This window comes from Galleria mellonella, unplaced genomic scaffold (assembly GCF_026898425.1).
Source record: "Galleria mellonella isolate WM207_F2 unplaced genomic scaffold, CSIRO_AGI_GalMel_v1 utg213, whole genome shotgun sequence".
Lineage (NCBI taxonomy): Eukaryota > Metazoa > Arthropoda > Insecta > Lepidoptera > Pyralidae > Galleria > Galleria mellonella.
The window spans coordinates 6,713,853-6,727,803 of record NW_026442039.1 but is presented as its reverse complement, the minus strand read 5'-3'; the positions used below and the strand labels follow the sequence as shown (position 1 = coordinate 6,727,803).

Genomic DNA, 13,951 nt, shown 5'->3' with positions numbered 1-13,951 from the left:
TTTATTTACATTATTACATGTATTACATCTCCATATTTAGAAATAATACGATCTTCATCATGCCTCCAATCAAACTGTTTATAATTACTCCTCTCCATCCAAAGGTTGCCTGGAAGAGATCGCTCTTAGCGATAAGGTCGCTCATTGTTTTCTCATTGTAATTATTTCTTGTAATTGTTTATATTTATAATAGGTATACTATTGTAATCTTTTGGAGGAAACAATAAAGAGTATCTATCTATCTATTTAGCCCATTCTATATTGGGTTATTATATTAGGTGCGATTAGTACAAAATTGTAGGGGTTAAAAAGGATAGTTTACTGGAATCATAACAAAACAACTGATTTTATAAATCTAGCCAATGAAATTGCTGTTAGGTTTGGCTGGGTACAAAATGAACCATATTAAGGTCATTTACAGAGGAATAACATCTGAGTCCTCAGGAATGGCAACGCATGGGGGGTATCATGGGCGAAACAGTATACTCTGTTATGCCCATGGTACTGCTCATGTCTATAGGCGACGGTTACCACCTTCCATTAGGTGAGCCGTCAGCTTGTTTGCCATTCTAAGCTGTATAAAAAAAATTTGACGTCCTGATTTTCCCATGTTTTAGAGACATATCAGTGAAATTATTATACACGAAAACTCAATATCTCCATAATTCTTAAGAAATACCGACTCCTGTAAAAACAAAAGTTATATATGAAAAAAATAAACAGTAAAATTGATCCAGCATTTCGGAAATATCATGAATTCACGTGAACTTTACAATCTGGTTTTAAAGAGATTAAATATAAAATACAATGTAATATTACAACCAATATAGATAGCAATTAATCATTATACTATACGGTACACGATGACCGATGTCCTGAATCAAAGGGCAGTGGGTAATTGGCTTTATTAAAATATATTATAGTGCAAAGAGGCCGCCACTTTCTTCGTTACGTATAAGTCATTTTCACTCATTTGGTTGCGCCCTTCAATTAATTCTAAATGTCACACGAATTCAGGTTTCATTTTGTCAAGTGAAAGGCTGAAGCGGAATTGAGAGTTCAATGACCTAGGGTAAGATATATATATTTTTTTATTTTACATTTGTTAATAAGTAAGCTTGTATGTTTTCATTCTGTACAAATACGTATTAGACAATATAGAAAAGATTATCCATTTAAATAAACTTAATCTTAAAACGTAAATAATTAAGTTATTCTGACTGATTTTAATGTATCATGCCTTTTAAGATAAGAAAGAGCCAATTTTAGCAAATTCTTATATAATAAAAGTGTAGTTTGAAAACAAATCTCTTGAATATCTTATTTATATATATATATATATATATATATATATATATATATATATATATATATGTATTACATTTATCTCCTTTTTCGTTTAGAACTTTATCAATTCTAGTCCATAGATCATAACATATTTTTTTAGTAATATTATTAAAGATTGTGTCCCAAAAAAATCCGATTTCAAATGTGACATCGTCAACCATTTATTGTTATTTAAACACTGAACTATTGAGTCAAGTTTGGTAAAATGTATATGGAACCAATCTGTAAGTCACCTTTCAAATAAAAAAAAAATTCAAATCGGTTTAAAACTGACGAAATCATGAGGTAACAAATGTAATAAAAAAAAAATACAACCGAATTGAGAACTTCTTTTTTTTTTAAAGTCGATTGAAAATAGCATTTATTCCTTGGAATAATTTTAAAAAATACTGTTTGAATCACTTTAAAAAGTATAAATCTAAATTTATGGAACATGCACTAATGAATGTACTGTTACCACTATGCCTATTTTAATATCAGTTAATTTGATAATGCAGATAATAGATTTTAATCTATGTAAATGAGGACTTAGGACTTATAATACTATTTTATAAGTTTTTTTTTTACCACAAACATTTTATTTTAAGATAGAAATAGGGGATAGATGGGGGGTAAGATAAACAAAATAGAAATGTACAGGTATTACTTCGCTGTATTAAGAAGGTATTAAATGGAATTGGGCAAGTCATATAAGCCTCCTGATAAATGTACAAAGATCTTCACCCAGTAGATGTCTACTGATAGACAGCGTCGTCAACGTCAGTCCAGAAAGCGATGGCGTGATGGTATATGCATTCATGATGCATCAGGTGTACATACAAGCAAGCTGCTAACATAGAAGAAGTTTACGAAATGTATTTAACTGTATTCTTTTGCTTAGTATGTATGATTTGATCGACTTAGTTTCTTTTTTTTTACTGGTCTCTAACTGATTAATAAAAAAATTATTAAAAATTTGCAATGCAATTTTAGTTTTTTCATTGCTTTAAAAGTACAATATTACAAAACTAATATTATGAACTAAGTTTTTAATTGCCAATGATTTTTTTTTGTTTTAAAACTTACACTTTGTAATATTTACATAACTTAAATCGAAGATATGAATCTCGCTAATCGTTTATAACTTGTATGACGCCGATTTGCCCTCGACATTTGCGGTTGGTTAAATTTACCGAAACCGCCTGAAGCGCGGTCAACTGTTGCGCAATGATCGCAAGTTATCATTAGCAATCATTAAATTCACGACAGTAAAATAGAGTGGGATACTTTTCTGGTTATTTTCAGAATGGAATAGAAAACAACTTTATATAATTAAAAATAAAATTTAAATGAAATTAAATTAATTTATATTTTCTCTTTTATTTTTAGCATATTTAGCAAATAATCTTATAACAAAATATAACAGTAAATAATCTTTTAATTTTTTTATATAAACACAGTATAGATAAATAAAATCATAAAATTCATAAATTAATATTAACATAGACACATATATAAATATAACTTAATATATATAAACATAGAATAACTATTATACATATAAGTAACTCAATTGCCAATTGTATTGTAAAATATTTTTGTTTGAGATTTAAAGGCGTGTCTATTTAGACAACTAACTACATGAGTTGCCTATGTAAATGGTCACCTCTTCCTTAATTTAACGCTCGAGGGATAGGCAGCGCCGTCTCTCTTAAAATATCACCATAAATTAAACGGTATATCACTTCCAAATGTAATCTATTATAAAGAACAGTTTTGTTCCTTATGACAGTCTATGGGGGAGGCCTATGTCCAACAGTGGACAAATAAGGGCTAATATAAACTATATACTAACTATTTACTATTATATTAAACACATACATACATAACGTAAAAAAGGTAAGTACATTTTACATTGACTGCTTGTAGCAAAATAAAAATAAAAAAAAAAGATTGTCGATCTTTTTTAGTAACCGTCGCATCCCTAAAGAACGCAACAATGTCGCTACGTCCCATATACCGTTGTACATACGTCTATACATACAAGCTTATGTGATCACATTTTGAGGTCTTATTACGCACTTGCGGGTGGTCACTAATGTGCAAGCGATTCCGCTGTCAACCTACCGCCGTCGATCTCGTTCAGGACAACCTGTATACGCAGTTAGTACGAGATTAATTCGTTCGCATAAACGAGGCGCCGGATTGATACGAGCCTCGAACGTTCTTATTTAGGAAAAATTGTTTTAACAAGTCGACTTTCCAAAAATAGCAATTGTAATTGCTATTTTCATTTATGATCAAATTAATATTTTATTATTAGTTTTAATTTTCTTTTTTTTTTGTAACAAATAAAGTGTATCGATTAACGCGAGATGTTTTAAAGAAATCGTATCTGTGGTAGTAGATTTTGCTTCGCAAAGAAAAATAACGGATTTGTGTACTTATAAAATATATAGAACTAGCGGTTCGGTACGTGCTATAAAGTAAAATATAAAAAAAAAATTAACATCAATTTCATTTATTCAAACAAAAAAAAAAACTGTCACCACTGAAAAAATTTCAATTTGACACAAAAATCCCCATTATCGAAACGATCCGCCATTTATTGAATTCATTTGTTACAAAAAATGTGATAAATGAAGAACCGCTCGAGCGATTTTGTGCAAACTTCACATAAACCAACTAAATAGTCCGAACAAAGCCTAAACATTTGGTTTGGATAGGTGAGCGCGTTCTTGAGTTATAAAATTACAACGAAAAGTGGCATTAATTTTTATATATATAAAAATTATACATACATATTATATATAGGTATAAGAAGCATTAATTGCGAGTAAATATATCCTGTTTACAATGATCGATGAACGAACATAGATTTATATCTATAAGCCTATAAGCAGTCTTAAGGCAAAACCTAGTCGCTAGATCTAGAAATTTAATTATTATAATGGACTTGAACAGTAATCCCATCACCGCGAAGCATCAGTGACGGATGATGTGTGAGGATGAAGCAGGTTAGTTGGCCCATTGTGATGAATTCACAATGGGCCAACAGAAATTACACTTCATTCAATTCTCAATTCACGGGAATTCACCATGATGAATTCCAGAGGGAACCGCGTGGTGGTCGACCTGAAAGAGCATATTGCTTACAATGACATTGCTAATCCCCATTACTTATAAATCCTTCTCCCTCCGGGATCTAATTAAGACAGATAGACTTAAATTTTCTATTTAAGTCTATTGGATTTAAGTAGAAAATAAAATTTAAAAATCTAAGGGAGAGGAGGAGTTGTACAAAAGTCATTTGCTTGGGCACCTCTGTCCCCTTCTCGTTTGTACTGTGAAGCAGTTGTGTTTGCTTGGCTGTGTTTCGGTTTGAAGGGTAAAATATGGCGGTAAATTTACGGAGTCCTCAAGAATGGCAACGCATGGGGAGTATCATGGGTTGAACATTATACTCTGTTATGTGCATGGTACTTCTCATGTGTATAGGCGACGGTTACCACTTTCCATCAGGTGGGCCGTCAGCTTGCATGCTAAGTTGCATAAAAAAATCTAAAAAAAAAACAATTATCCGCAAGATCAACGACCTTATTAGGTCACAGTCAAGTCTTAAATATAAACACGTTATATTTATATATAGGTTAAAATTTATTATTAATTTACATATCCAATTGTTATTTTATCTCCCAAGGTGATAATGATATAATCGATTCGAAACATGTCGAAACGTGTACACTCATGCGCAACCTAGTTCCTATACATGGTGATTTAAAATGAGCTGCTGTCAATATAAAAGATTATTTAGAAATTATTATGCGATTTTATAATATAACCGAATTGTTTGGATTAAAAAAATAATAATGAAATTTGTACACGTTTACAAGTGGAATCGAAAAGCTTTAAGAGATTATTTTTATCTTCCATTTTGGACGGCATGCGATTCAATTCTGCTTAAGAATGTGTTATGACATTAGCAGAAATAATTGTTTTCATATCTTGTCAAAATCAAATAATAAAATATTTTTAATTGGCTTAAAAAAGGAGAAAGTTTTTTTTTTATGCATTTGTTTATTGTATTCTTTATGTTATTTTGAATTCGTAAATTGTCCAATAATTTATTAAGTACTTTTTTGTCGAAGATGGCTGCCATATCATAAATGTTCCTAAAAGCAATCTTTTCAAGATATTAATGTAAAAGTTGCTGTAAATATATTATATTATGTAGAATAGTCTATTTTTCTTGTTTTAAAAAGATGTTTTTTTATTAATTCTGAACAACGACACTAAAAATTATTTGCGCGGTTCATTTTTAAACACCCTCTAGTTACAGGTAGTCAGAATCATTGATGATCTTTAACTCGCGCCTTTTCCTGTTAATCATTGTTGATTAAACTAAATACGTGTATTTAGTTATAATAACCCAGATATTTTGTTTATTTAGCTTCTATATGTTATTCAATAAGCGGCGAGCGTGTATGAAAAGATTAATGTATGTGGAGGAAGCGAAAGAGTTTTTTTTGAATCGAAGCATTTAGCGTTCCATTGTTTCTGCCTAACCTAATGGGAGACAGGCGTGACAGATATGTATGTATGTATGTTTTTTAATATTTATAGTAGATATTATTAGTACTTATATCCATGATTTCGTTGACAGTAGAAGGAAGTTCAGCTCTGAATTTAGCTTAATAGATTTGGCAAAATAAAAACAGTCCTGGAAAAACTAGTCAATTTAAAGAAATAAAAAAACTTAGAATAGCAAATAAATTGACGGCCTACATGATGGAAAGTGGTAACTGTCAATTTATTTATTCGCTACAATACTACATTATGTTGAATATTTTTTATAGACATGAATAGTATCATGGACATAACAGAGTATACTGTGTCGCCCATGATAAACTTTATGCGTTGGTGCCGTTGCTGAGGACTAAGACATATTATGCGTCTGTACCCTTTAATTTATTTGCCATATGCTACCTTTCAAACCGAAACACAGCCATGTAAACAACTACTCTAGAATGGGACAGAGGTACCTAAGATAGCGACCTTTGTACAGTTTTTCATGAATTCATCATGATGGGCTAACTGGCCTGTTTTCGTTCTCACCTATCACTCTTCACTGGTGCTCCGCCAGCGTATCCCGTTAGCGCAGGCGGGGTTACCATACCATTTTCACCCATCCAAAAAAAAAAAAATAGATGGAATCAAACAGATGTCGAATGAGACGTTAAATGTTCGCCAAGCAACCGGCGAACATTACGCAGCAGACGAGTCGACGTCTAATTCGAAATCGCCGAAATAGCTAGACGACTTTATGTGACAGATGAAAATTCCATACATTTAATATATCGGGCGGGTACGAGACGCGCTCGTTGAAAAAAAAAAAAAACTATTATTTATAAATGTCTGCATGCAAAAAATTGACACTGCAGTCTAGTGTTTTGGTGACTGAAATAGTTTCAGCGGTCACGGGGTTTATTTTATTTTTGAAACTATCCATTGTAGAAATTTTATCTTTTTAACCGAATTTAAGAAGGAAGTTTTTTTTTATACAACTTAGAATGGCAAACAAGCTGACAGCCCACCTGATGTAAAGTGGTAACCGTCGCATATAGACATGAGCAGTACCATTAACATAACAGAGTATACTGTTTCGCCCATGATTCCCCCCATACGTTACCATTCCTGAGGACTCAGGTGTTATTCCTCTGTACCCAGTAAATTCACGCAAGGTAGATTAATTGTAACATTAATTGAATAATATTACCCTAATTACAATTAATTACAAATCAGCATGTGAGGGAGACTTTGTACAAAAGTCGATTGCTTGAGTACCTCTGTCTTATTCGTGTTTCTACCGTGAAGCAGTTGTGTTTGCATGGCTGTGTTTCGGTTTGAAATGTGGGATATGGCTTGAATTTATATATATATATACAAAATTGTTGAACTACTTGCGATTCACAGTTACAAAGAAACGAGACGGATTGATAATCTTTTCTTTTCTAGTGTCACTTAAAAATAAAATACGTTCTCTCTGTTAGCCTTACCATTCTACAACGCACCGAGTATAGCAGACGTGATCATCAATGATGCGTTTAGGATCATGTCACCGACCATTGATCACAATGGCGGTGGTACGGCCTTGTAATTAACGCACAGATCCGCGTCCACCCAGCGTCGGGCCGGTCTGTTTATTTATTATAGTGGTACATCTGTTAAAACTGTACACATCATCGATACGTCTTCACAAAACTATATAAAACGTAATAATTTTGACGTATATAACAATGATTAGTCAATTGTTGATGTCATTATTTATAGTAAAACAAATGAGATCTAAATACATGATGGTTTTTTTTAATAGGTAATAATGTTTTTTTTTTATACAACTTAGAATGGCAAACAAGCTGACGGCCCACCTGATGGAAAGTGGTAACCGTCGCCTATAGACATGAGCACTACCATGGACATAACAGAGTATACCGTTTCGCCCATGATACCCCACATGCGTTACCATTCCTGAGGACTCAGGTGTTATTCCTCTGTACCCAGTAAATTCACGCCATATCCCACCCTTCAAACCGAAACACAGCCATGCAAACACAACTGCTTTACGGTTGAAACACGAATGGGACAGAGGTACCCAAGCAATCGACTTTTGTACAAAGTCTCCCTAATTCCGCCTGCGCTGTCGGTATACACTGGCGGGGCACCAGTGATAGATGACTGATGAGGATGAAAGCAGGTCAGTTAGCCCATCGTGACGAATTCAACAATAAACCAATCAAGATGGTTTCCAGGGGAACCGCGAGGAGGTCGACCTGATAGAGTTTATTGCTAGCAATGGGATTGGTAATCCCCATTGCTAACCCCCAGTACATGACGGTATGGTATGATGTGTGTACTGTGATAATTTTAAGAGTTTGATTGAACGTAACGTAGAAAAATATAAATTGCATGATATTTACATATTTTTTATTTTTATTTTTGAAATTTGTAGAAATTAACAGAATAATGTTAAATCAAATAATTTATTAGATTTAATCACACTTTAGTTGAATTTCATTTCTGATTATGTTATAATAGAAAACATGAAGAAGTACACGTTATGTTTGTGATCTTTTTTAGTTTAGTCAAAAGAATGAGAAGAGGTAGAGTTTTACTATTAAAATGACATATTGGAGTCACTTGTTATGCACTTTCCTAAAGCTTTATGCTTTCGCAATGTCAATTTGCTTTTTACACAATTTTAACTAAATATATCTTTTGGAAAATCTAAAGTAGTTAAAAAAATGGCTAATTCGTAGTCGATTTTCTTAGAAAACAATACGTTTCGAACGCTTACCTTTTGTGTACGAACGAAACTGGGTCGCCACTTGTGATAATTTTTCCTACTTTAGGACTGCTTTAGCATTAATAACTCGATATGTAATGTATAAGCAATACTTGCAGAACCAAGATTGAGAGTAGAATCAATGAACAAGATCAATCCTTGAACTAGACGAATCTAACTCACAATTTGACCCCGCTATGCCCGTTTACCAGCTGCTTTTTTACGCATCCTTTGAACACTTTTAATTTAAATTTTCAACTTGATGAATTGTTATTTGCTCTATCTAGCAACGCTTACGTGAATTTACATTTGTGCAGAAACATCACAGGAATAGACTTTAGAACGTAAATACATTATCGAATTTAGATGCGTTGTGTCTACACGCATATTTTCAGCGATCTATGTATTTTAGGATTACATATTTTACTATTATTTATATAGTTGATTGATAGATATATCTCACTAGTATCCTCGGATAGATAATAATTTAAATATATTAGCGGTACTGGCAGTTTTTTTTATACATCTGTTACTTTGTAGTTTTAATATACGAGTATAAACGTTGTTGAAGTTTCTTATTCTACCGAATGGTGATACAGTAATTCTTTATTATTCTCTAAGTTTTTATTTTGATTGTATTTTTTGTATGTAATTTTATTTCTTTGGAATGTTTATTTTATTCATTTACAGCTTCAATTATTATTTCTGCAATTCAAAGTAAATTTACCTGGTCTAATCGCAGCATACTGTACTATCTAGTTCAGTAATGTTATTTTTTTTTTATACAACTTAGAATGACAAACAAGCTGACGGCCCACCTGATGTAAAGTGGTAACCGTCGCCTATAGACATGAGCAGTAGCATGGACATAACAGAGTATACTGTTTCGCCCATGTTACCCCCCATGCGTTGCCATTCCTGAGGACTCAGGTGTTATTCCTCTGTACCCAGTAAATTCACGCCATATCCCACCCTTCAAACCGAAACACAGCCATGCAAACACAGCTGCTTCACGGTTGAAACACGAATGGGACAGAGGTACCCAAGCAATCGACTTTTGTACAAAGTCTCCCTCTGGTACTACTGCCTACTCCCTCTGGTATTTACTACAATTATCGTTCTTTCGTTAAAAATATAATTATCGTTAATCTTGGCTTCAAAAGCTGTCTGTAATTTTGATGATACTATTCAAGATTATTTGAGAATACAGACGTTATGGGATGTATGTATTATTTATCTCTAATAAGCCGGCAATTTCGCAATCATTTAAACAATAGTACTATTGTTTTCCTTTAATATCTATTATATTGCATACAAGGCTGTTGCCAAATCGTTAGATAGAATCTTTTCTTTTTCGAGATGCGCTTGCTGTATTTATCATGGTGAATCATATTTAATTTATCATTCTATCTTAACAACGCTGATCATAAAATTTATAATACTAACGTATGTTAATATTTTAATAGGACAGTAAATTCATCAGAGCGGAGCAAGAATAATGGAGAATTGCCAGGGCGTAACGACAGTGCTTAGACTGCTATTAAAAAAAATTAAAAGATCACTTTACTACTGATAAATATTACTTAGTATACGCAAGCGTGGACTTTATATTCAGAGAATATATTTATATAGTTGAGGAAATTATTTGAGAAGGCATTCTATTCTTTAATTAATAGTATATAGAAATTGAACAATACAATAATATATTAAGTAAATACAAGTGGGAATCATTTAGATCGGTCACGTGTTATTGAAACTATTCAAATAGCAACAGACATATAATGTTTTTAACTATTCGATTTGATATGGGCATTGCGACCAACTTCTTTTTTTTCTATTATCTTGGATTAGTTTTAGAAAAATATTAACATTTTCAATTGATAATAGTCGAAATATAGAACCGAGATGTTTTTAAAAAAATATCAAAATTTGTTTAGGCTACAATGTTGTCATAAATTATTGAATAAAAAAAATATAAATGCAAATGAATTATAAATAAAAGACATGTAGAAGTAAAATAACTTTTCTAAAGACAATAATCAAGCAAGATTGGAGAAAAAATCGGACAGGTGAATAGGAAAATTTGTATGTACCATACATCAAAATCAATGAGATAGATTTACAATCTAATAATGAAATCTAAAAGAACATTAACAAAGGAAAAAACGACGGATGATATCCAGAAAGATAAACATTTTGCTAACAACGCGTGCAGTGTAAACAAAAAATCTCGAGCCACCAAGCGCCACATTTTCGAACACTAGTAGCTAGTTACTTTCAAATGAATCGTGCAATAAATATTCAAGTTTAGTATATATATCCAAGAATGACCTTTTAATTGGTAATCCCATAAGTTTTGAACATCATTTGGGGCAAGAAGATGGATTTAAAAAATTCGAAAATGATAATAAGGTAATTATCAAATATCGAGTAAAGAGTTAAAAACTTTACTCGATATTTGATAATTATTATTATAATTATTTAAAAAAAAAAATACATCCAAGTGTTAAGCAGAGAGTGTTATCATTATCTGTTTTAAAAGGTATGCAACTGTAACAGAAATTTTTCAATATCGGTGATTTGGTTTTGATGTATTTGTTTCTTGAGATGGTCCCCTAGGGATGTTAGTAAAATTTCTCTTTTAGGCTGTTTATCGCGGAATATAGTTTAGTGAGTGTTGATCTGTGGTGTGCCAGCTCGCCACGGCTTCAATGGTGGTGACGTCATGACACGCTCCAGTTCTGACTTGTCGCAGCCCGTCTGTCAAATGTAGCGTTACGATCTCTTACGTGAACTGTCATCTACTGTTTCATTGTTTTTTGGCACTTGCCTGCTTATATCCGGTGTTTCATTCTGATAGATGTTTCCAATGTCTTGGAAATCTATATTGTTATTCTTAATTATGAGTTTTAATTTACTTTCTACATGAGTATGTAATTTAAAATTCTCAATAGTCAAAGACGCATTAAGGGTTTGACTACTTTTAAATGAAAGTATGGTTTAAAATAAAATATTGAGTTCTGGAAATGCTTTCATAATTTAAAGCTTATTACTTTAAATTTAGCTTAATTTTTAAAGCTAAGGATTCATGATTAAAAAGAAATCGAAGAGATAAAACATCATCTACATTATCGTATCTTATACTTATCTCATTGAAAAATTGTATTTCAAAATAATTTAAGCACATGATTAATTAATTAGAGCTTTCCGTAATTCAAACGTCGGTCGGGTTGAAGACTTAATAAAACTTATATTACGGTTTCCTCTCCTGCCTCACCATTTACGAAGGGTGCATAAATGAGGTCCGCATTAATAGCTACAGTGTGTAGTGTTTTGTTGCTTGCCACGTTAGACTCGACCACTATTCACTATGAACCTAAAATGGACTCATAATGGCCACTTGTTTTATCCATGCACCTGCTATTACCACATATTTGTTACCAGCAACTTTAATTGGTATCTTAAAATCTATTTGCGGGTATTCTGCAGTTGCAGTCTATGTGGAGTCGTTGGATGTTACCATAATTTAAAGTCTACCATAAAAATAGACACGGGTTTATGTCTTAACATTTAGCATGCACCAGTTCCAACCACATGGAAATTGACATTTGAGATTGTGTCTATAAGTATATAGATTTGTTTTGGATATGAATCTTTATTTTCAATGTAATTATCGAATAGTAAAATGTACCTCAATGGTGTTCCCGAAATGGTATCGACGCCCGCTGTCCAAGTTCCATGTGGTCGTGTGGTCGGTGCACACGCGCAGCGCAACGACCGTACTAACACGCTTATCACTAGACACTCACTGTAATCAGGCTTGTAGACCGCATTGATCCTCCTTAGCAACTTTCCAGTCCTCTGTAGCGGCGGTCCCAATGCGACGGCCGCGTGATCTCGCCTTTCCGCGAACACGATATAGTTACGTCGGATTATCAACGGCACTTCGAAACGTCCTGAACACTCGTGCGGGTCCTGTGGCGGCAGCTTGAGGCTGAAGACGGTGCCGTCCTGTGGCCAGTTCCCCTGGGGGTGGAGGACGCGCTTGACTTTGACGGTGGCGCTGTCTTTGCCGAGGGACTGGACGCGTGCCTCGAAGGCTGCAGGGGCCTGGTACGCTCGCCAGGCGACGTCCGAGCGCTCGCAGTAGAAGCGGCGGGGCGCAGCTGCAGCGCAAGCGGCGAGGCACAACAGGGCCCAGCAAAACGCCGCGCGCCCGCACGTCTTCATCGCGCCATCGCCGCAGCGTTTCGTATCCGCTCTGCTTACAAACGCGTTGTTACCCCGTCGGCGGCCGGCGCGCGACTGCCGTGGCCCCTACTTACTGAATCATTCGCTCCGCCCACACCGAAATAGTCTCGATACTCTGTAGAGCACGCGTCTCTGATTTATCTCGTCCGATGATTAATTTGCGCTTGTTACATGTAATTAGTTTGATTAGCACCTGATTAAGGGTGTATTGGATATTTTTAATATATGTGTTTTTTTTATCTTGTTTGCTTTAGATTCCTTATAATATAATAACAATTGATTTATTAAATTAATTGAAGATATATGTAGATTTTCTTGAGATCGGAGTTGTGATAATATATTTAGATGATTGGAGGACGGTGAATAATGTTTGTTTATATAGCGAGTAGTGGAGATTGTAACGAAATATTTTATCTAACGTGTTTCATATTGTAGCGCCGTCTACGGGGTCTGTAGCGCGTAGGCTCGTAGCTTTGACCTCTGTCGTAGACGCGCGACTACAAACTTTCACACAAAGTTTGCAAAGTATTCCTTATTTAATTTTTATTTGCGGTATTTATATAAGTTGTAAGGTCTCGTCGATTTTACTTTTTATTATGTGATTATTGTAGTTGTTAAGAGTAGTTTCGCTTGCGTGTAAGTCCTTATCTCCCATTCCTATGGGAATTTCGGAAAATTTATTCTTACTAAATAATTAATATCTATAATATCATATATAATAATTTGTATAATAAACAAGAGTTAATTCCAGTGATTGAGACAGTGTTTTGATAGATGAGAAAGATAGAGTGAACTTTTTTATATATTTGCGATAACTTATTACAGTTCGGTTGAAAATTCAATTAATACAATTAAAACCATACGCACAACGGCCCAAAAGAGACACTAAGCGCGGAAAATAGAGTCCAATTTACATTACAACTATTTAACAATACCATTAAATATTCAAGCGAAGCAACTTCTAAAAAGAGATATTTCTGAATTAGTCTGTAAATGTTTTTTTTTTTGCTAATGTTACTACAGTTCTGAACA

At 33.6% G+C, this 13,951-nt stretch overlaps 1 protein-coding gene across 2 annotated transcripts in view; it reads right to left on the bottom strand.

The window, feature by feature from the left end:
• LOC113523158 (protein vein) overlaps positions 1-12,976 on the bottom strand; it is a 114,413-nt gene extending 101,437 nt beyond the window's left edge. For both annotated transcript variants that reach the window (XR_008252799.1, XM_052894519.1), the window contains exon 1: positions 12,478-12,976. Coding sequence is in view for 1 of the 2 variants with exons in the window: in XM_052894519.1 (XP_052750479.1) it covers positions 12,478-12,898 (421 nt within the window). In the remaining variant the exon portion in view is untranslated. The remainder of the gene's footprint in view (positions 1-12,477) is intronic.
• Between the last annotated feature and the right edge of the window lie 975 nt (positions 12,977-13,951).